Source organism: Arachis duranensis, chromosome 4 (assembly GCF_000817695.3).
Source record: "Arachis duranensis cultivar V14167 chromosome 4, aradu.V14167.gnm2.J7QH, whole genome shotgun sequence".
Lineage (NCBI taxonomy): Eukaryota > Viridiplantae > Streptophyta > Magnoliopsida > Fabales > Fabaceae > Arachis > Arachis duranensis.
The window spans coordinates 116,955,675-116,978,387 of record NC_029775.3 but is presented as its reverse complement, the minus strand read 5'-3'; the positions used below and the strand labels follow the sequence as shown (position 1 = coordinate 116,978,387).

Sequence of the window (22,713 nt, the reverse complement as noted above, 5' to 3'; positions counted from 1 at the left end):
AAGTCGTTAACTTACATTCACTCCACAAAAAAATTGATCGAAATGGTTGAATACAAGAAACAATCCCAAGCAAATAAAAAATTGAGTCATGACAGCAAAATGAACCCTATAGGAATTTTTCCGAATGGCCAAGAACGAAGTATTGGTAATAAACATAGGAAAAGTATAGAGAGCCAATGAGAATATTAAATAAAGTGAACAATGAATATATCGGATGTTCAATTTACTAGGTGTGCGGATGGTTATCTTAATGTTAGAATTTAAGAGGTAATTTGAAGGTGGAGTATTTTTTTATTTTATTAGGTCAATTATAAAGTCCATTATTCACATTGTTTACAAAAGTTATTATCTAGTGATAAACATATACTCGAAGCTGCATTAGATTATTTTTAAATTTTAAATTTTAAATTTTTCTTGGTAATATACATTTAAATTGTAACTCTACATTTTTTAGAAAATGAGTGTTAAAAATAATTTTATAATAAAAAGTTAATTAATATTAATTAATTAAAAGCTTTTTATACTTATTTTATTAATAATTATGCCACAAACGATAAGTACTTTAATTTTAGTATACTTAAATTCAAGTTCTTAGTTTCCAATTAAGAATTGTTGAGAAGCCAGGTAAGCCAAGTGTTATAGTACAAGTGAAAAAGGACAGAGCAAAGGTAAAAACCCAATAGATGAAACATATGAAAAGAACTACAAAATTAATATAATAACGATAACGAGATTTGAATACATCGCCATTTGTGTTAGTTTTGTCTCGTATTATTAATCTAACTTTTTTTTTAATTAAAATTATTACATATAAAATTCGTTAAAATAATAAATACTTTACGTTCTAATAAATATATATAGACGAGGATACTAAAAAAATGTTTTTAGTATATATAAAATGTACGTACGTATATATGCTATGTAAGGGAGTTTTATAACATACATATATGAGAAATTTTCTGGAGTTTCTAATTTTTAGTATCTTTTATTATTATTTAGTCAATATAGATATTCAATTATTTTTAATAAATAAATTTTATTAATTTATGTGTATAAATTATAAAAAATATAAATATAAATTATATTGATTTATATATGTAAAATTTTAATAAATATTTGTATATATCCAGCACAAGGTCATGTGATTCCTCTAATGGAACTTTCACATGAACTTATCAAACATGGAATCAAAGTCACATTTGTGAACACTGATTTTGTTCACAACCAAATCATGAAATCTTTAGGAGAAAAAAGTGTAATTGTGGGCAAATATAATGAGATTGAACTAGTCTCAATCCCAGATGGGTTAGAGAATGTTGATAATAGAAAAGATCTGGCAAAATTGACTCAATCAATTTTTGAGGTAATGCCTAAGAAGTTGGAAATGCTCATAGAAGATATCAACAAGAAATGTGAGAGCAACAAAATAACTTGTTTGGTGGCAGATGAAACCTTTGGATGGGCACTTGAAGTTGCAAAGAAGATGGGAATAAAAGCAGTTGCATTTTGGCCTGCATCAGCTTCAATATTGGCCTTGCAATTCAACATCCAAAATCTTCTTGATGATGGACTCATTGACAATGATGGTGAGAATTTTCATCATTAGCACTAAACATTTTATATATATACCTACAATAATTTGTTAAGAAGTAGGTAACAATATTTGTAATTGAATTTTCCCATCTTATATAATTAATAATTAATGAACCTTAGGTTGCATTTGTTCATCTCTTATAATAGTTATTGTAAAAATTGTTATTATCTTTTTTTTTCCTATAGTGGATGAAAAGGTAGGTTAAGTTACATATATGGCAAGCATATATTTTCTTTTCTATACATTCTATGTAGTTTTCTTATTGGAAAAATATAGGTAGATAATGAAAATACTAAACAATGTGAACAATAGATATATCGGATGTTCAATTCGCTAGGTGTGCGGATGATTATCCTAATATTAAAATTTATGTAGATAATTTGGGGTGTAATGTGTTTTTATTTTATTGGGCCAATTTTAGAGCCTATTGTTCATATTATTCACAAAAATCATTGTCTACCTAGCAAAGTCTTTTTTTTTTTTATAGCATATATAGAAGTTAGAGAGTGGGTATTGCTACTCTTAATTAATCAATAATATCACTTCTCTATTACATGTTATTTCATAAAATAATAAGGATAGAAAATAATTTTAAGGAAATTAAAATGTATATATTTGTTGTATGATTTATCAATTTATGTTGCATATTTCAGGACAACCTATAAAAGATGAGACAATTAAGTTGTCAACCATGATGCCTCCTATGAGGACCAAAGAATTTGTTTGGGCATATTTGGGTGACAAGACCACAGAAAAAATGGTTTTTCACTATATGAAAGGGAACAATAAAAGTGTGAAATTTGCAGATAAAATCATTTGCAACACAACTTATGAGCATGAGTCTACAACACTTGATTTTGTCCCACAAATCATACCAATAGGTCCACTTCTAGCAACAAACTACGTTGGATCCATAACTGGGAATTTTTGGCAAGAAGACTCAACTTGTTTGAATTGGCTTGATCAACAAGAAACCAATTCAGTCATTTATGTTGCTTTTGGAAGTTTCACTGTCTTTGATCACACTCAATTGCAAGAACTTGCATTTGGACTTGAACTATCTAATAGACCTTTTCTATTGGTTATAAGGCCAGATATCAACAATGGAGAAAACCAATCTTTTCTTGAAGAATTTGAAGAAAGAGTGCGAAATCGCGGAAAAGTGATTCAATGGGCACCTCAACAGAAAGTTCTTAGCCATCCTTCGATTGCTTGTTTCATAAGTCATTGTGGATGGAACTCTACAATGGAAGGTACAACAAAAGGAGTATCATTTCTATGTTGGCCTTACTTTGCTGACCAATTTTTTAATCAAACATTAATATGTGATGTTTGGAAAGTTGGATTGAGACTTGATCCAGTTGGTGGAATCATTACTAGAGAAGAAATAATATGTAAGATCAAGAAACTGCTTCAAGGTGAAGAATTTAAAGTAAGGGCTATGGAATTAAGAAACATGGCCATCAATAATATTAAAGAAGGTGGTAGATCAAGCAAAAACTTGAATGATTTTGTTGACTGGATAAAAGCATAAACAGATATGTGCTATACTGCTCTATATATATGTATGCTTAAGTAAATAAGTGTTCTTATGACATAATTTTGTGTGATTAAGTTTGTTTGTTGTGAACTCAAGAAAGCATATAGTGTATTTTACTCATTATATTCTTTCTCCTCCTTCTGATACATACTCTAATACTTAGTAATTATAATGAAAACTTGGGAACATGAAGTGGTGGTTTTCTTATTTGTATTTGATTTGAATTTGGTGGAAGGATATATAGATATATATGAAAACTCACATGCAGTTGTTTTTATGTGAAATTGATATTTAAGAATAGTTAGATGACTATCTAGTCAAATACATCAAATTATATAATGGTTCTTAACTATCAACCTCATATGGTTCTTAACTATCAATTTTCTGGGTTTACCATCACTTGCTAGTGAACTTCTAAAAACAACCATGCTAAAGGTAAGATTAAAAGAAAAAGTATATTATGTAACCAGCAAAATAAAACATCTAAAGTTCTGCATAACCAACTAAGAAATATTATTAGTAGATTTGATTCAAAAGATATACTGGATTCAAAGAGACTAAACTTCATCTGCACTTTTCAAATGTTTTTCTCCACGTGTCAAGCTGTTCACTTGTATTCTTTCCTTGTTTGAATCCTTCGTAATGCTAACCTTTAGCAACATCAAGTAGTTCAAAAAATTCGTGGAGAAATTGATGGCCTGCAAATGAGTCAAAGCTTTAGACATGAAAAAGATCTAAACTTTGGAAACCTCACCACAAGACCGGTCTATAGGAAGCAAGACAGTGATTAATGATTCCATAAGCATTGATAAATTCAAATTTCATCATCCATATACAAAAGTCACGTTTGATTGCAACTAGATGCATAATGCATATCACACATTACTTTCTCATTAATCACAATGCAATGAAAACTAACGGTTGGTGCAGAGCATAGGAGAATAGTTACATACCCTGTTCCTCCTCCTTCTCATCCTTATCCTTAATGTCACTAGGGAGTGGCAAGAGACTCTCTGTATACACAGCATTGGCTTCAAAAACGGCAGCCGGAAAACATGGATATTTAAAATATTGGAGCCTCTCTTCTCTGAGATTATATATGTAGAACTCCAATTTATCACAAGTATCACCTTTTCCAATAAGATTCATATCACTGGATAAGCACAGAGGCCGAAAGCCAAAGCAAGGAATCTGATAGAGAATCCAAGATGAGTGCACTTTATATTCTTTCATCACCCATATGTCAGTGATAATGCTATCAAGATTGCCATAATAGAAGGCTAGGCAGCCTCCTAGTAGGGCGAGACCTGGAGAGCGGCATGCACTGATTAACATTTGTTCCGGTGCAGATATCATTGAAAAAGTCCTTTCCTTGAGATCAAAGATAAGAATAGCATTCCTGTAATCTTGAAGATAGGAAGGCACCCAATGAATAGCGCCGTTAAAGAACAACCCACGAGGATTCCAATTATAAAAACCCAAGGGTTTGGGGGGTGCAGCATCAAAATAAATAAATGAATTGGTTTTCAAGGACAAGCAATTAAAGTGAGCTTGGCCATGCTTATCATGGCAAGCTACAACAAGTAAGTAATCATCCTGTGATGCATCATAACCAAATCCATAAACAAGGAACTCGCGGGGAATCCAGTAGCCCTTGTTCTTACAACGAGAAGCAATACGAGAGTAGGATATTCCTTTGCTGGATCCCGTCAGTGGGTTCCATAGCACAAGAAAATTTCCTTGTCCACGTAAGAGAACAAAGCCTCTGCACGATCCCAGGACCTCAAAATAAGGCGGTGATTTCATCTTGAAAGGGGGAGACACCCTTTTCACTTGTAATGCATCATTGTTGACACTAAATAGTGCGTCTAAGTCAACGAAGCATGACACACAGCCTTTTGCTATGAAGATGAATGTGTTGGTGACTGCGGGAGAGTACTGAAAATGGAATTCCACAAATTGTGGATCGGAAATTAAAGAGTACCACAGCTTCGAAACGCACCTGAGGCTAGCGAGATGTTTGGCAGGCACTTTCAGGAAGATTCTGTGAATCAGGTCAGGAGGGAGGATGTCGTCAATGCTCTTGTACTTCTTCTCCTCCTCCTCCATGTTCGATGCCTGTTTGGCTTTCTTCTTCCTGGTTAAAACACGAGGGATTATTAAAACTTAGGGTAGTGCTAATGAGCTAATAATGTGTACAATGGGCTAAACCGGTCCATACATAAAATGAACATCATTTATACTATTCAGAATAATCATCCGGATACTAGGGATAATCACCAAGGATCGAATCTTTGACCTTTCGGATCTAAAATTCTAATACTATGTCATGAACCCACTCATAGTGTAATCTGACAGGACAATATAACATTAATGGTCATATCTCTAATACTTCTTAAACCTCCATTATACACATTATACGCTTAAATCATTGATTTTTTATACTTTCTCTAAAACTTATTCTATATAGCTTGGCATATTTTTTAGAGTATTTTTTTATTACTTATTTAATTTTTAAAAAAGTCTAGGAAACCCATTATAACCTAAACTAACTCAAGTTAATCTTTTATATTTTTAATTTTAAAATTTAAAAAATTAAAATAGTGAAAAGTTGTTTTTTTTATAATAAACTCCCTATTTTTTAATTAATTTGACCCTAATTGACTATCCTTCTAATAGTTGGTTTTTTAACAGAATTGTTAATTAAATCATGTGAGGTTCCTATAAGCCTACGCATCTTTGCAACTTTTCCGTGTGAGTCTGACAGTCGCTTTTACTATTTTAGGTTTGGTAAAAATTTAATACAGTCAACTTCACCTAAAATTAGGTTAAAGTCGTTAAATAATTTGAATAATTTGACTAAATTTTTATCTAATAACTCTCAATTATTAATTTCATGTGAAGTTAATTATTTCTGATTTTTCACCTTTAAATTTAGGTTATATACTTATTCTTTCGTAACACCTAATTCAGATAAGCACTTTTATCTGAATATCAATATCAATATTTTTTTAACTTACGTTTTTATCAAAGTTTGTTTTAATCGATTATATATATTAAATTTTAATTAATAAAAAATATATTTAAAAAAAATATTTTAAACATTTTTATTTAAGCTCCGTTTAATAATAAGTTGGAAAAAAAAGTGATATATCAATAATTGTGGCCATATAAGAGCTACTAATAAGAAGCAATGATAATGCTATTGACTTGTAACCTTTTTTCCCGTGGAATTTAAAATTTGAAGAGAGGCAAGAAAATGTGTGAAGCACATATTTTGGTTATACCATTTCCAGCACAAGGACATATAATTCCTCTCATTAAACTTTCACATCAACTTGTGAAGCATGGAATCAAAGTCACATTTGTGAACATTGACTTTGTTCACAATCAAATCATGAAATCTTCTCTAGGAGAAGGAGTAGCAGATCATAATAATTATAAAGATGCAATGATTGAACTAGTTTCAATCCCAGATGGGTTAGAGGATGGTGACAATAGAAGTCTTCTGCTTGGAAAGTTGACAGAATCAACATGTAAGGTCATGCCTAAGAAGTTGGAAATGCTCATAGAAGATATCAACAAATCTAATAATAACAATAATAATAATGGAAATAAAATCAGTTGTTTGGTGATTGATGAAAACTTTGGATGGGGAATTGAAGTTGCAAAGAAGATGGGAATAAGAGCAGTTGCATTTTGGCCTGCATCAGCTTCATTATTGGCCTTGCATTTCAACATCCAAAAGCTTCTTGATGATGGACTTATTGTTGCCAATGATAGTGAGAATTCACACCCCTTTTTTTTTAATTTTAACATTTTTCATGCCTTAAACTAATTATTTCTTACATGATATAGGGAATATGTTTGTATTTAATTAGACTTTGTTTCTCAAGGTAGAATTGTTTACATGTTATGAATAATAAGGTGATGGGTTAGAAATTTGTAAATTTTATCATGCATGTAGAGTTAATCTTTTGAGTATACATACATACATACATACATACATACATACATACATACATATATATATATATATATAGAGAGAGAGAGAGAGAGAGAGAGTATACTCAAGCTTTTATGGAGCAGATCATCATAAAAGTCTTCCCATCCTAAACCTCTCTCTAAATAATAAATGGAGAGAAATTTTTGACCCAGCAATTTTTACTATTTTTTGTTATTGTTTTACTAGAATAAATATTAAATTATTTTTAACAACTAAATTTTATTAATTTATATGTATAAATTTTAAAAAATATGAGTACAAATTATATTTATTTATGTGTGTAAATTCTAATAAATATAAATACAAATGATATATTTTTTTGTGTACAAAATTTCTATAAATATAGATGTAATAAATTATTATTAGCCAAAAATAATAATATTTATTGACTACATAACCTTGCCCATAAATAAATTCAAAAGATAAATATATAATCAATGGCTCAAAATCTAAAACAAGGAAATCCTTTCCTTTTTAATTTAATAATTAGAAGGATATATATTTAGAGCCATGTAACTCTATTTCTTTAACTTCTTTTAAAAATCAAGTATATTATCTTAAAAGAAGAAAAGGGATATTCAAGATGATGAATAAAGAGAAAAAATTGTTTTCTTTTATTACATTTTAGGAACACCTGCAAAAGATGAGGCAATTCAATTGGGACCAATGATGCCTATTAAGACAAGAGAGTTTCCATGGGCATGATTGGGTGACAAGAACACACAACATACGGTTTTCAATCTTACAAAAAGGAATAATATATCTGTGAAGCTTGCAGATTGGATTATTTGCAACACTAATTATGATTATGAGCCAGCAACATTTGACTTTGCTCCACAAATAATACCAATAGGTCCAATTCTAGCAACTAATGACCATGTTGGTAGCTTTTGGCCAGAAGACTCATCTTGTTTAAATTGGCTTGATCAACAAGAAACCAATTCAGTGATCTATGTTGCTTTTGGAAGTGTCACTATCTTTGATCATTCTCAATTGCAAGAACTTGCACTTGGACTTGAACTATCCAATAGGCCTTTTCTATTGGTTATAAGGGCAGATATCAACAATGGAAAAAACCAATCTTTTCTTAAAGAATTTGAAGAAAGAGTTTTCCCTTTTGGAAAAGTGGTTCAATGGGCACCTCAAGAGAAAGTTTTGAGTCATCCTTCAATTGCTTGCTTCATAAGTCATTGTGGTTGGAACTCTACTATGGAAGGTGTAGTAAATGGTGTTCCATTTTTATGCTGCCCTTATTTTGCTGACCAATTCTTTAATCAAACATTAATTTGTGATGCTTGGAAGGTTGGATTGAGACTTGTTCCAATGGATGGAATTATACTAACTAGAGAAGAAATAGCATGCAAGATACAAAAACTGTTTCATGAGGGAGAATTTAAAGTAATGGCTATGGAGAGAAATCAATAGTATTAAAGAAGGGGGTAGTTCAAATAGAAACTTTAATAGATTTGTTGAATGGATAAAAGCATATAACTATTAATTAGTTATGTGTTATATATATGCTCAAGTAAAATAAGCATATATATTAGTGGTGCTTCAATTCAACTTAGAAAGTGTGTCTTTAATTTGTGATATAATTTATGACTTAAGAGTATATGTGACTTTAGTTGTACTTAACGTTGTTTGTGAACTGGTTGTCTATCCTAGCTAATACTTTTGTAACTTATTGTCTCAACTTTTAAACCCATGAAATGGATGCATAACTAGAACTATATGACTACAATTTTTGTTTATGTATTAAAATGACACTAATATTAGTGCAGTTTTAAAGAAGAAAAACACCTGAGTAAAGTAAATTGACGGATAAGTTTATGATGAGAAATTATTTATATCCTAATGATTATAGAAATTTAAATGATGAAAAGATTTTATTCTTTTTTCTTTTTTTTCGGTCAAGTTTTGGATTGGACAACTCCCAATCATAGGTACAATACACATCCACACATTTCTCACATACTTACCATTTTTTCTTCCTCAATTGTTGTTGATAGGAGTTGAACCTGAGACCTTTAAAATGGGGAGGGGACGGAATGCCGTGTGAATCCATAAGATATACACATTCTCCTTTTTTTTTTTTTTATCAGTTCTACTTCTATATAACTATTTTCTAATCATAGTTAGGATTTGAATCCATACACTTTTTTTTTTGGTCATATAAAGATTTTTTGGTCATGTTCTTGTTTTTAAAAGATCATCTTATCAAAAAATTAAGGTGGGCTACTCAAATCTTTGAAAGATATAGATTGGATCGTTTCATTTGTTTGCAAGACAACTTTTGACTATGAGACTACTGCATTTGCTGGGCTCCTCCTCATCAAAGCACACCAATAGGTCCACTTCTAGCAACCCATCTTCTAACTTTGGGTCACAATACTTTAAGTTGCCTAAACTTTCTATCAAAGAAAAACTTGGATTAATAATTGGTCCAATTATCAGTTCATTTGTTCACTTAAATAAATATCGAGTATATATTCATTTTGATTCTCAAAAAATTTCGGACCAAACACTTTAGTTTCTAACTAAAATTAATTATTCGATTGGTCACTAATAATTAATTTTGTCAATCACTTAGGTCCTTAACTCTGTCAACTCTAATGGAAGACAAAATGGTCCCTGACACCTCTAACAGAAGACAAAATGATCCCTGACAACTCTAACAAGGGACAACATGATCCATGACCCCTTTATTTGACAACGATACTGTTCTTCCCCAATTTCTATCATATCTCGCATAACCCTAAAATTCATACTCTCCTTCTTCACCTTCACAGTCTTCTTTTCCATTTTTTCCTTCATCCTCTTTAACTCCAAGATTAAGCTATGGTGTAATTGTCACACGTGTCGCACCTACTTCAACATGTCATGGACCACACACTTCCTAAATCTCTGTGACTGGTACATTCGCCTCCTCTGCACTTCACCCACCAAAAGCATCCACTTCCACGACATCCTCAAGACCAAGTTCCACAACTACCCCAAGGACATGCCTTTCTCCACTCTCCTGCTAGCAATATAAATTGTTGGACATTAGGACATCATGAGAAGATTCTCCTTCGATATCATATGCAAATTCTCATTTGAAATAGACACCGAGTGCTTCATTCCTTCTTTCCCGGAGTCCAAGTTGGCGGACAGCTTCGACCTCGCATCCAAGCTATCAGTACAACGAGTAATGTCACCGTTGCCACTCATATGGAAATTGAAATGATTACTAAACATTGGTTCAGAGAAGAAGCTAAAGGAAGCGATTGGAATGGTGGACAATGTGGTCATGGAGATGATAGGGCAGAGGAGGAAGGAGATGGCAACGACGACGACGGGTCTTAACAAATCAAACTTGCTGTCTAGATTCATGGGATCTATCGAAGATGACAAGTAGTTGAGAGATATAGTCATTAGTTTCTTGAGTATGAATTGGTTGAAAACAAGTTGAAGATTTTTTTCTTGTGAACATTAAAGTTATAGAGTATGTGATACGTGGTCAGGAGGGCATTTTCGTCATTTTAGAGTTAAGGGATGGAATGATAATCTTGTCATATTCAAGGATCTGAATTCTAGAAGAATTGTGCCATGCCAGTCTTGGACATCAAGAAGACCAAGAGTCCATCTCAAAAACAGTTGTGCTGAAAGGACAACAATTCATAAGGCCCATTGGGTTAAGGCAAAACAACAAGAAGCCCAATAAATCTTTTCAAATTCAATGGGAGGCATAATTTATTATTTATTTTTGAATTTTTAGGCCTTTATTTTAGGTTTGTTTTGTTGTTAAATTTTGTTAGAAGATTTGATTTACTTTTGATTTGTTTAGTAGTATTTTTAGAGATTTTAAATTTAAATCTAATCTAATCTAATCTAATAAGATCAAATCTAATTTGAATTAGTTATCATATCTTTAGGATTTTAAAATTTAAATCAAATTTGATCTAATCTAATAAGATCAAATCTGATTTAAATTAATTATCTTATCTTATCTTTTATCTAGTTTGTTAGAGTCTATTTAAACACTTTTAGTGAGACAATTTACATAACTTTGATGAATAAAATTTTCTGCTCTCTGCACGTTTTTTTAGTGTGATTAAGTGATTCAATTTTCATCTCTCTGATCTAGGTTGTCAAGGACAAGTTCTTTGAAGGTCTAGTAAAGAATCCTTTACGGTGACCTAGGTTGCTAAGAACAGGTATCTTAGAGGTATAGTAGGAAAATTATTATTTGTCTTTTATGTTTTTGTTGTGTTCTTTTTGGGTATGCCCCTTTACTGAATACTCCTTATCTATTGTGATATAACCCCTAATCCCCTATCTATTTCCTTATCAGTATGCATTGTGTAGTTTGAAGTTACAGTGTTAGACTATTAGTGTTATGCGAGATATGATGGAAATTAGGAGACATTTTCAAATAGAAGAGATCATGGACCATTTTGTCTCCTGTTAGAGTTGTCATGGACTATTTTGTCATCCGTTAGAGTTAACGGAGTAAAGAACTTAAGTGACCGACGGAATTAATTGTTAGGGACCAATCGAGTAATTAATTTTAGTTGGAAACTAAAGTGTCTGATCTGAAATTCTTTGAGGATCAAAATGAATATATACTCATAAATATCGAAAATTATCTAGAGTTCGAATTTTAGATTGTAACCGTTAAATAGAGCTCAGATTAATGATAGATTAATCCTCAACTTGTCGGACTAGAAGATACCATAAATAACAAAAATACTTAGATTAATCTAGTAGTTAGTTTACTAATCTGTTATTAAAAAAAATTTTCCTGAAGCGTTCCCATAAATTCATTTTTATTCTATTCATATTATGATATATCAGAAAGTGATTAGTTTAGAAAACGTAAAAATAAATTTAAATTTTAAATCTAATATGAGAAAAAAATAGATAGCTACATTAATAATGTATCAGTATCACAACATAAATAAAAAAAAAATTATTTAATGTTGGATTAACCAAGTAATTCTCCGTACATTTGTTAATTTACCGAATTTGCGCTTTCCGTCTTACCCTTTCGCACTCTCTCTCTCTCTCTCTCTCTCTCTCTCGACACAGTCTCATGGTTTTCATTGCTCTCTGATTTTTCCTTTTCTCTCCTTTTGACTGCGATGATATCCCTTCTCACACTTCGAACCTAAACCAAATCAAGCATTGTTCCTCTTGTTGCATCTATTCTGATTTAGGGTTTCAGCATTTCCCAATCCCCACCATCAACCTCTCTCCGATCTCCATTCAGATCTTCTCACGCATTCAACGGTTTCATCTCTCTCTCTCTCTCTCTAGCAATTTTTTTATTATTTTGTATTCTTCAGTTTGTTTTTCCCCCTTGATTCTGATTTCGATTGTGTTGTGTTGTTTTCTTCAATTTTGTTTTTTAGGACAATTATTTGGTCATCGCGATTTTTTTATTATTATTATTGTTATGCTTGGATGCGTTTTGGTTGAAGCTGTGGGATGTGGAGGCTGAAATGCTTTGTTCTACTTTGAGTCAAAGTGCTATAAAACTGAATCAACTAGGAAAAAAAATAGAGGGGAAAAAACCCTTTTTTTTGTTCTAATTAAATTAATCAAAATAGATGGTTGCTGTTGTTCATGTATGTTGATTGGTTTTGATTCTGATGTTTGTGATTCGTGGTGGCATCATCTTTAATGACACTCTGATTAAATTACTCAATCTGTATTGGCTTGGAATTTCGCAATGGAAATCTGCAGTTAGGGCTCATGTTTCATTTGCGATTTGTCAATCATGTGGTTTGTTCAATGTTGATTCTGGTGTGCTTGTTTGAGTATTTAGGAAATTTGTAGCTGAAAATAAAAATTAGACTCAATCAATTTACAGTTGCTTGGTAGAGTAACAAAATATGAGGATAAATATATATGCTTCATTTTTGTAGCAAAATACTGATTTGTCTCCGATTCCCACCTATGTAACCAAACATACCCTTTTTAATGGGGTTAAAAAAGGTTAGTAAAAGCTGATGCAAGATATTTGCTTTGTTATAGAGCAATTTACTGGAATGGAGCATTATGAATTTTCTGTTACTGGAGTTGTATCTCACTTTTCCAGAGAATATACTGTCCTAGTAACTGTATTTTACTGTTCCAGATGATCCAGTCCCTCACAAATTCATTACTTTTATCTCGATTACATTGTGATTCTAAATATACAAAAATTAGTTATTTCGTGGTAGAGTTATACTTTCGAAGTACTTAATATATACATGATTGAGCGAAGTAATGCTATTATACTGTATACTTCAATTCGAGAGATTATTATACAGTCTTTAGGAATCCTTCAGTTGTTTATGTTTTATTGTTCATTGTAGTGAATGTCTGAATGATCATTAATTAATTTACTCCATTTTTTAATTGCAGCTTGCAACTGTAAATGGCATTTGAGGAGGTTTTGAAGGCTGTCTTCCCGTTACTGGATGGTGCTGACCTTGCTTCTTGTATGGCTGTCTCTAAGCAGTGGAGAGACATAGCTAGCGATGATTATTTATGGAAATGTCTTTGTTCCAACAGATGGCCTTCAATGTGCAAGCGTCCTAACCCTCCATCTGTAACCTACTATAAGTTGTATCAAACTTTTTGTAGGCGCCAGCACCGAAGAACTCTCCTCCCACCAAGAATTTCTTTCGACGATTTAGAGTTCTTCATTGACATTTGGGCTGAAACCACATTGCTCTTCTCAGAAGTGGTCCCTGGGTCTGTCCTTCAACCTGGGTTTAAAATTCCACCATCTGGAGTATGTGACTTGCTCAAGTTTCACCTGGAGGGTTCTGAGTACAAGATGACATTACCTGTTGAGCCTCGATTTACCATCCCTGCAGGACAAAATCAGAATGTAAGTGTCTCTGTGATGGTTGGTCGAAAGGATTCGAATAAGGTTGCTCGCATCATAAACAAGTCCATGTTCGATTACATTGATCGGTCTTCGTACAGAGCCTTGGCGTTCGACTACCTAGACATATCCCCTGTCTACCCTTTTCTATCCGGCATCCGGGCATGGATCTCGCTGCTGTTCATGGAAGATGGGAATGAAGAGGTTATTGATGTATTTGGGATCCAAATGGATTTCTGTGATGTGGCAAACTCAAAGGAAGAAGTCCTTTGGCTATTGGACATGCTTGATTGGAAGTGAGCGTTTATCAGTATGATGTCCAATATTGCAACAGAAATTGAACATCATTGCTGTATGCTAATTTCTTGTCTATTGTTGATATGGGTGCCTTGCATGGATTGCCGTGTTTATATCCACTTTCTAAGTATGTTTTAGTATGTATATCCTTAACACAGTTAATTGTCGTCAAATAAAAAATTATAGGACTATATTTGATTCACTCACTGACAAGGGTACGAAGTTGAGCTAATTTTTAACGTATAATGAGTTCGAATTTTCCAAAGTGAGATGTCTATATTGGAATTAGGGCTCGAAGTGAGTCAAGGCCGTTCGAGTTTGACTCGTTAATAATTTAATGTTAATAATTTGATAAGCTAAATTTGTGAGTTTATGAGCTGCGTTTAAGTTTAAAATTGAGTTTATAAATTAAATGAGTTGAGTTTGAGTTTGAATAAGTTTAACTCATTAGTTTGTGACCTGATTTGATTATATATATTAAACTATTAATACACATATCTTATATGTATTTAATCTATTTATTGTAGGTTGAATGGATGATGAAGTAGAACACAACAAATCTAATTAAATTATTCACAATAGAAGAGAATAAGAAAAATGCATTTATATATTAATGTTCTCAATTATTTAAAATTTTATAGTTATTTTTTATATATAATTTTGATTTAGAACATAAATAAAAAATTTATAATTAATAGAAGACTATATAACAAATTGATCTTTTTAAATATTTTTTAATATATACATTATAAGTTATTGATATAGAATTATAAATTATGTTTTTGTTATGAAGCTTAATTTTCGTGAGTCAAACTTCATCTTGGTCTAGTTCGATTCAGCTTGATTCACTTTCCGTCTAAATTAAAATTGATTTGATTTGTAAATTTTATGGATTTATTTTATAATTAATTACAAATCACTTTATTTTTTTAGAGGATATTATTAGAATTATTTAGTATTTTAAAAATATATCAGGTCGTTCATTATACTCGAATCAGAAAAAAAAAGGAATGAAATATCGTATAAAATCAAAGAATTAGACTGAGAAATGGCCTAGTAAATGATACACAATGCAAATAAATGAGAGACACCTTGAATTTATTTATTTATTTGTAGTGTGGTATTCAAAGGTGATGGAATAATATAGATACAGAATATATACTTGATGACAGCAATTAACAACATTACATTATACTTAGGTACTGAATTGAAGAGGGCACTAAAAGTTGGTTGCGGCCTCAAAAGTTTGTCCAAGTCGCCAACTGGGAGGAGCAACATTACTAAACGTCAACGTTTTGCCATCACTTGTAGTAACCATAAAAGACAATGCTTGTCCATTCAATGGAGTACCAGTTTGCCAATTTTGCCCCCAATTACGTGTCATAGGAATCCATGCACGTGTGGTTGAACCTGCTATTTTAACATTTGTAACATCACCAGCATTTGCAACATTAAAAACTAACACTAGCAACCAATGAGGGTTACCCTTCAACTCAAACTTGACACCACCATGTTTAATGCATGGAGTGCGCCTATAACGAACTGGGATTATCCCTGCTTTGTAGTTTGCTATTGTTGTGAACACTTTCATGGACAAATCGAAGTGCTTTTGTGGAGGGTTACACCATGGTGGACGACCTTTTTCGTTAGTTGGAGGACAAAAATTTGTTGCTGTTACTTTGATTGTTCCTGCACCCTTAATACACCATTGTGGATCATTCACACATTGGATCTCAAAACATGCACCACATGTTAGGCCACGGTTGAATAGAGCAGTGCTTAGTGCTGTGTTTGCAAGTCCATACCCTTGTGCAAATAAATTCCCATATCCACATGCACCATCTGGATAATCACAAAAATCAAAACTTATTTATCACCCCCAATTTTTCCTTACATGAAAATTCAGGTGCAGTCGATTTCACGTGAAGTTGATAATTGAGAGTCCTTAGATGATTTGACTAAATTTTCATCTAACAACTCTCAATTACATGTGAAATCGACTGTAACTGAGTTTATACCTTTTACTTAAGTAGTTTATTAAAATTAATTTTTAAAAGATAGGTGTCTAAAAGTTATAGCACTTATATTCGATAAATTAACCTAAAAATAATTTTTAACAAACACAAGTGACAATAAATGTATTTGATAAAATAATTTTTAAAAATTGAATAAGACCATGTAGACATAAATATAAAACTAAATTTGAATATTTACTAAATATAAGCTAATTTTAAAAAGTACCTCATTCTATGCTTTTAAAAACATTTCTAACTTTAATTATAAGTTTAAACGTATGATTTTTACCAAAAACAAATTATAAATTTTACCAAAAACAAAGCCTAAATATTACATGCATGTATGATGCATGCACATGAATCATGATAGTATGCTATGATTGAGTAGCATGGTCTAAAATTGTGATTGCAATCCAATGTTGCAGTTACTTACTCATGGTTTCTCCACCTTGCATGTCACCATAGAATGTTGCATGAGCATCATACCAATTACCATCAATGGCACCTGAAATGGCTAAGGAATACATGAAAATGACCAAAGGAACCAAACAACGAGACGTAGCCATAGCCATAGTCATAAACATATATGCCTCTTTTATAAATTATAATAGAATGAAAACTATATATACGATGATATGATTATAGTAAAATTAACGGTTTAATTTGTGTTGTGAATTAAGGCTATTAGTATTTCTTATAGGAGAATCAAGATAATATTTAAACCACAAATTAGATTTGTGAGAAGTTTTAGAAGTATATGATTTTTGTATGAATTACAGGCGTAATATATAGGGTTTGCTTGGGTGAGTTTTTAAAAAATATATCTTTTTTATTTATTTTTTAAAAGATTTTATGTAAAAATAAAAGTAATTTTATGTTTAGATATTTTATACAAAAAAAATTTTATTTATTAATTATATTTGGGTATAATAATATAAAGTACTTTTTTGTTTATTTATTACATAAAAAACATTTTTTAAAAAAAAAAGATCTTTTAAAAAAAATGTAAATTACAGCTTCTCAAAAAAGATATTTTTTTATTTTTCTAGTATTTTTATTTTTATTACTAAAAATTTGCCAAATATGATAAAAAATAAAAAAGATATTTTTTTATTAAAAAAATATATTTTTTTATCAAAATAATAACGCCCAAATAAGTACATAAAATATAAGTTTCCGTACTTTAAGGAGAAAATAATATTACAAAAATAAAATTATTAAATTAGAGAGAATATTCTATTTAAGTAAAGTATTTTATAGATATATCATATAGGATTCTAAAAAATTTGAAAAAGATATAAAATATTTAATTTTATATATGACAAAAGCATTAACAGATTAGTGCGTCTAGTGGAACTTGCCATTTACATCAGATTCGTAATAATCTAAAATAATAAAAGAAAATAATTGGTCATTAATAGAATAGAGAAACCTAAGTTGATAGCTATGCATATGTGATAAGATCTTAGTAAGGCATGAGGTCTCAAGTTTCTCGGAATTGAATTAATTTGAATAACATTTGATTCCTTTCCAGTTTCCATTCTTTTCCATTTATGTTGAAATGAGGCATATCCTTTGGCCAATTTTGGTACTTTAAACACGACAAACCAGAGTTAATTTGTTGCAATGTCCAAAGCAAATTTCTTTTTGTAAGAGGGAAGACCTCATTTTATATTTGGTAAATAAAAAGTGTTTCTACTTCTAGTTTTAAAAGTTAAAAATATTTTTAAAAATATTTAAGAAAATATTTTAAAATTAACTTATAATTATTAAAAATTAAAAAAATCTAATACTTTTATCAAAAGTTATTTTTAGTTTGATTTATTAAATAAAGGTACTAGAATTCTTATAAAGCTATCTTTTAAAACTAATTTTGATATGTTATACTCAAAAAAATAAAAACTTTTTCAAAGAAAACCTAATTCTAGAAGTAGCAAATGGGCTTAATCTCGTTGGGTCGTCCCGTGTAACCCGTCAAAAAGCGGGCCAGGTCAGAAAATTGAGACAGCCACACGTCAAAAGTCCGCTTAAACCGTAGGTTTTGGCAGGGTGGGATAGACTTTTTCGCCGGGTTTAAAATTTTGTTGAAGATGTTCTAATTTAGTGTTTTGGATTATATTTTACATTTGATTGATTATGTTCTAAACTTGTAGATGTTTAATTATATATTTTGGACAATATTTATTTTACTTTGGATAATGTTAGTTTTATTATTTTGTTTCAAAAAATTTGGTTTAAAAGATTATGTTTATTACATATTTATAATTATAAAGATTTTAATGTTTATTAATTTAAAAATTATAACTTTTTTATGTCTTTAAAAATTATAAATTTATTAAAATGATTGTAAAATTATATATATTATTTAATACTTTTTTTTCATTATTTTTGTATCATAGTAATCTGTGTAAGTATAATAGTTGAATACAAGGCATCAAGTTAATGAATTGACATAAACCAATAAATAGTATAAGAAGAAAGTGTTATTGGACAGTGATGTGGCTCTTATGTCTAAAATGTCTCTTTGAATAAACGGACAGAGTGAATTTTCCTTAAAAGTAGGAAAAAACATTATCACACAAGAAATTTCTGAACAATAATAATGAATAATTTAAATCATGTAGTGCCAGACATGTTATCTAGCAATGCAGGTTCCCACAGCTCCAACCAAATTAAGCTCTCTTTTTCCTGGTACTCATGGTACTATTACCAAAAGAGGCTGCATGGACCACAACAAACTCAGTTAGACAAATGATGTACAAAGTTCGAGAGAGAGAGAGAGTGCGTGCACTTACCGTGTCGACGCTGACTGGTTTGCCATCCTCGGCAATTATCTCAGTTATTGTTCCAGATTGATCAGCCTGGGAAGCAAAGAATGAGGAGACAGAAGAATTTAGGAGTTTTGGTTATATTGGACTATATGAGTTTATGTATATATCTATGTAGAATTATATTAATCTATATAAGGATTCAACAAATCTCCAGAATAAATGAGAAGCCAAACAATGATAATATTATTATTAAAAACATACATTAGAAGAATAAAATATTTCTTCCATATCAAAATAATCATCAATTTGAACAAAGTCATCAATTGTCTTGAACTCTTGATACATTAATTTTTCCATTTTGTTTAAATTGACAGTTATTTTGAAACAGAGATATAAAAGGACAGCACAAATACCTCAATTTCATTCATCAGTTTCATAGCCTCAACAATGCAAATAACCTGCCCTTTCTGCACCTTATCTCCCACCTGAAAGATCAGAATGAAATGAGGCTACCAATTATGTAAACATGGTAATAATTAGTTCTAAATATTATTTGTATAATGGGCTAATGGCACCTTGAAAGAAGTGCAATATCTAAATCACATTTGTTTATACAGTCATGTTGACACATACCTTGACAAATGGCGGTTCACCAGGTGCTGGACTACGATAAAAGGTCCCAGCCATTGGACATTTCAGGGGTGGATGAGATGACCTGCTTGCTTTTGCAGGTGGTGGTAAGGCAGGTGCTGCTTTTGAAGGTGCAGCGCTTGCAGGAGCAGGAGCAGGAGCAGCAGCAGCAGCTGGTGGCAGTGGTGAAGGCATAGAAGGATATGTAGGATAAGGAAAAGACACCGGAGCTACCATGGCCGGTGGAGGCTCCAAAGCTTCCTTTTTCCTTATCATGAGCTCGCAGTCGGCCTGCTTAAGTTGTAGCTCAACGATATCTCTAGAATCCACAAGTCTTCCCATGAAAATAATATATATAAGTATTTAGAAATATTGCAAAGCCTAATGTTCATAAGAGAACAAAAATGTCAACATACGAGTCTACACAGCATGTGGCGTATGGTCTTACTTGACAAGGTCTGAAACTTGATTCATGAATGCAGACATGGAAGCTGGATCTGCAAAAGTGCTTGGCCCAGCAGGTTTCCTGTTTTCGTCGTCTTTCTCTTTTGATGAAGAAGCAGGTATAGGTCCATTGACAAGTGCAGGTGCAGAGTTTGAAGAATTTTCAAGAGTAACAACCTACAATATACAAAGCAGCAGTGGTGCTAATCGTAATTCAATCTTATATAAGAACTAATTTGCACAGAAGGATTAGCACCCTCTTGTGACAATTTTCATTCGAACAGAAACTTGATCTGAACTGACCTCTTTAGGCTGTGCTTGACACTTCAAGGCAGAAAATTTCTTCGTATTAAGGCACTGCATGACATGACATTAACAATTGAGTATTTAAATAATCAGGAAGGAAAAGTATAGATACAAAACCTCTGACACTAGTTTATTGTAGTATTTAATGATTAAAATAAAAGCATAAAAAATAAAAAGCTGAAAATACTTTGGTGTGTACCATTTCTTCAGTTTTAAGCACATTATGAACTCATGACTAAACTATGTGTGGAGTGACCTATGCGCTTTCATGCACAAATGCAACCCAGATCCATCAAATATAATTGAAATAGTGTATTCCAGTGCTAAAAAAACGAATGGAAAAAAAAATGAAACTATATTATACACATTACATAAGCATAAAAAATTAATAGAAATCTACATCACAAGTGTGCATATTAGAAATGTAAACCCAAAAATAATGGGAAGCTTCAGGATATAATGCTTCCAAATATAGGAAATAGTCTTAGCAGAAACATTTATCACCTACTAATAGAACTCTATCCTTGCATTAGATATTGTTATTCTTCTTTATGTCTACAGTTTCCAAATGTGAGAGTAAGCCTTTTATGCTTAGCAATAAATTATGATGTCAAAATAAAATAGCTATATTGATATTCCTGTTCCTTCATGAACATTCAGACACCTGATTTGAAGGATCTTATAAAATATGTTAAAAGCTTCATCCTTTAACCTTTTATATCAAAGAATAGTTAGTTACTTTTTTAATTTCCAAAAGTAAAGGAGTATCAATGTGGAAAAGACACTGATAATGGGTCACACTAATTTATGCCAAACACAATAGAATTGCTAAAATGAGAACATAGACAATAATTAACAACTGATAAATGCTAAAAAAGAAACAAGTTAACTGCACGGCATCCAAATTTCTTAATTCAGCAAATAAACTTGAAAACCATCTCTTCTTACCTTCAAATCAAGGCTTCAAACCTTCACTATCGAAATTGAAGGTGATAGAATATAATCAAAATTGAACATTCTATAGCGACATTTTCAGCTTCAAAACCATAGAATCAAAATCTCAAACATGTAATCTACATAAGCCAGGCACGACAAAGGAACAAAAAACAATCACATTTGGAATCAGAACAAATCACACATACCTGAACCCCAATTGAGTTTGAATCACAAACCAAAGATCCAAATGACTGGGATTTCTTCAATCCCAACCCAGCCACGTGCATGTTCCGTTGTGTGGTCTGAGAGTTCAATCCCAAATGTGAAAAAGAGAGACACTTGGGACAAGGGATAGTGCAAGACGCCATTTTGAACAAACCCCACAAATCGAAAACCGATTTTTTTAGCTGCTGAGCTCAAATGACAGTGTGATCTAGCAAAATGGGTGAGCGAGAATATAAGAATTCTTTGTGGCGATGAGGTCGAAGAAGGAATGGAGAATGGTGTGCGAGGAAATGGAGAAAAGCTTGCAATGAATGATGGAAACTACAAAGGAGGAACACTGGTTTTAACAGTGTGTGGCTTTGGTTTCGATGATTCCAATGAAAAGGGAAGAAAACATCAGCGTCACGGTTTCAACTTTCAAGTTTCAACTAACTTGGAACAATAAAATCCTAACTTTGCTAGCTCACTGTCTTTTACATTTGTTGTCTCTTTTTCTTAGGGGAACGCTAGAAATCGCTAGCCTAATTTTTTATTTAATGCTATCAAAAGAATTCATTAATTTCCTTAATCAAGTAGTAAAGAAAAGAGAGAATTAAAGAGATGTATCTTTATACTAGTTTAATTATTGCTCATGGTGTTATTTGATTGATTAAGTTATTAAGTATATTTTAGTAAGAATAATATTATACATCTAAGTTTTTTTTGTTAATTAAATCTAATTAATTGGTCTAATATAATAAAAATCAATTATAACTAATACTATTTTAAGTTTTATTATTTAATTTAATTAGATTTAGTTTATAAAAAAATTAAATATATAATAATAATAGTATCAATTTATTATGCATCAAGTGACACCCATTGCATTATATTATTTCCCATCTTTTATATGATGTTACATGTTAGATACATAGCTTTCACGTATCTATGTCTTTATAATACTTGCACTGTTGCACAGAAGCATTATCCAATTAATAACTATGTTAACTAAAATTAATTATTAAAATAATAATTATTATAAAATATATGTTAAAAATAAATTAAATTATATATATTTATATATAAATATACGATAATTAATTTTTATAAT

At 31.2% G+C, this 22,713-nt stretch overlaps 6 protein-coding genes across 7 annotated transcripts; 3 read left to right on the top strand and 3 right to left on the bottom strand.

Annotated features, from left to right (window-relative positions):
- Positions 1–1,153: 1,153 nt before the first annotated feature.
- Positions 1,154–3,128, top strand: LOC107486266 (UDP-glycosyltransferase 83A1-like). The gene is made up of 2 exons (XM_016106816.3): positions 1,154–1,586; positions 2,248–3,128. The coding sequence occupies exons 1-2, from the start codon at positions 1,154–1,156 to the stop codon at positions 3,126–3,128; spliced, it is 1,314 nt and encodes a 437-aa protein (XP_015962302.1).
- A 436-nt stretch (positions 3,129–3,564) lies between these two features.
- Positions 3,565–5,276, bottom strand: LOC107486657 (F-box protein CPR1). Of its 2 annotated transcripts, XM_052260066.1 has the most exons (3): positions 5,137–5,276; positions 4,088–4,533; positions 3,565–3,832 (listed from the first exon to the last, which is right to left on the bottom strand). In XM_052260066.1, exons 1-3 carry the CDS (start codon positions 5,241–5,243, stop codon positions 3,780–3,782), a joined length of 606 nt encoding a protein of 201 aa, XP_052116026.1. In that variant the 5' UTR covers positions 5,244–5,276; the 3' UTR covers positions 3,565–3,779. The 2 variants fall into 2 exon arrangements, with proteins under 2 accessions (XP_052116026.1, XP_015962698.1); XM_016107212.3 differs by having other exon boundaries at positions 4,088–5,276.
- A 1,117-nt stretch (positions 5,277–6,393) lies between these two features.
- Positions 6,394–8,565, top strand: LOC107486267 (UDP-glycosyltransferase 83A1-like). The gene is made up of 3 exons (XM_021141713.2): positions 6,394–6,916; positions 6,993–6,999; positions 7,893–8,565. Exons 1-3 carry the CDS (start codon positions 6,394–6,396, stop codon positions 8,563–8,565), a joined length of 1,203 nt encoding a protein of 400 aa, XP_020997372.1.
- A 3,560-nt stretch (positions 8,566–12,125) lies between these two features.
- Positions 12,126–14,502, top strand: LOC107486658 (F-box protein At5g39250). Its single transcript, XM_016107214.3, has 2 exons — positions 12,126–12,411; positions 13,531–14,502. Exon 2 carries the CDS (start codon positions 13,544–13,546, stop codon positions 14,297–14,299), a length of 756 nt encoding a protein of 251 aa, XP_015962700.1. The 5' UTR covers positions 12,126–12,411; positions 13,531–13,543; the 3' UTR covers positions 14,300–14,502.
- Positions 14,503–15,515: 1,013 nt separating this feature from the next.
- On the bottom strand, positions 15,516–16,877 carry LOC107486268 (expansin-A22-like). The gene is made up of 2 exons (XM_016106817.3): positions 16,745–16,877; positions 15,516–16,138 (listed from the first exon to the last, which is right to left on the bottom strand). Exons 1-2 carry the CDS (start codon positions 16,875–16,877, stop codon positions 15,516–15,518), a joined length of 756 nt encoding a protein of 251 aa, XP_015962303.3.
- Positions 16,878–18,750: 1,873 nt separating this feature from the next.
- LOC107486659 (biotin carboxyl carrier protein of acetyl-CoA carboxylase, chloroplastic) lies at positions 18,751–22,100 on the bottom strand. The gene is made up of 7 exons (XM_016107215.3): positions 21,605–22,100; positions 20,460–20,513; positions 20,161–20,333; positions 19,716–20,046; positions 19,496–19,567; positions 19,107–19,172; positions 18,751–19,030 (listed from the first exon to the last, which is right to left on the bottom strand). Exons 1-7 carry the CDS (start codon positions 21,764–21,766, stop codon positions 19,007–19,009), a joined length of 882 nt encoding a protein of 293 aa, XP_015962701.1. The 5' UTR covers positions 21,767–22,100; the 3' UTR covers positions 18,751–19,006.
- Between the last annotated feature and the right edge of the window lie 613 nt (positions 22,101–22,713).

What these genes read in the sequence shown, in the direction of transcription:
- LOC107486266 (XM_016106816.3), top strand. Translation starts at nt 1,154, where the DNA reads ATGGAACTTTCACATGAACTTATCAAACATGGAATCAAAGTCACATTT. An exon ending in TGGACTCATTGACAATGATG is followed by an intron (nt 1,587 to 2,247) that starts GTGAGAATTTTC and finishes TGCATATTTCAG; the next exon opens with GACAACCTATAAAAGATGAG.
- LOC107486657 (XM_016107212.3), bottom strand. Translation starts at nt 5,243, where the DNA reads ATGGAGGAGGAGGAGAAGAAGTACAAGAGCATTGACGACATCCTCCCT. An exon ending in TGAGAAGGAGGAGGAACAGG is followed by an intron (nt 3,833 to 4,087) that starts GTATGTAACTAT and finishes ACTCATTTGCAG; the next exon opens with GCCATCAATTTCTCCACGAA.
- LOC107486267 (XM_021141713.2), top strand. Translation starts at nt 6,394, where the DNA reads ATGTGTGAAGCACATATTTTGGTTATACCATTTCCAGCACAAGGACAT.
- LOC107486658 (XM_016107214.3), top strand. Translation starts at nt 13,544, where the DNA reads ATGGCATTTGAGGAGGTTTTGAAGGCTGTCTTCCCGTTACTGGATGGT.
- LOC107486268 (XM_016106817.3), bottom strand. Translation starts at nt 16,877, where the DNA reads ATGGCTACGTCTCGTTGTTTGGTTCCTTTGGTCATTTTCATGTATTCC. An exon ending in GCAAGGTGGAGAAACCATGA is followed by an intron (nt 16,139 to 16,744) that starts GTAAGTAACTGC and finishes GTGATTATCCAG; the next exon opens with ATGGTGCATGTGGATATGGG.
- LOC107486659 (XM_016107215.3), bottom strand. Translation starts at nt 21,766, where the DNA reads ATGGCGTCTTGCACTATCCCTTGTCCCAAGTGTCTCTCTTTTTCACAT. An exon ending in GTGAACCGCCATTTGTCAAG is followed by an intron (nt 19,568 to 19,715) that starts GTATGTGTCAAC and finishes CTGATCTTTCAG; the next exon opens with GTGGGAGATAAGGTGCAGAA. An exon ending in AACCAGTCAGCGTCGACACG is followed by an intron (nt 19,031 to 19,106) that starts GTAAGTGCACGC and finishes TGGTCCATGCAG; the next exon opens with CCTCTTTTGGTAATAGTACC.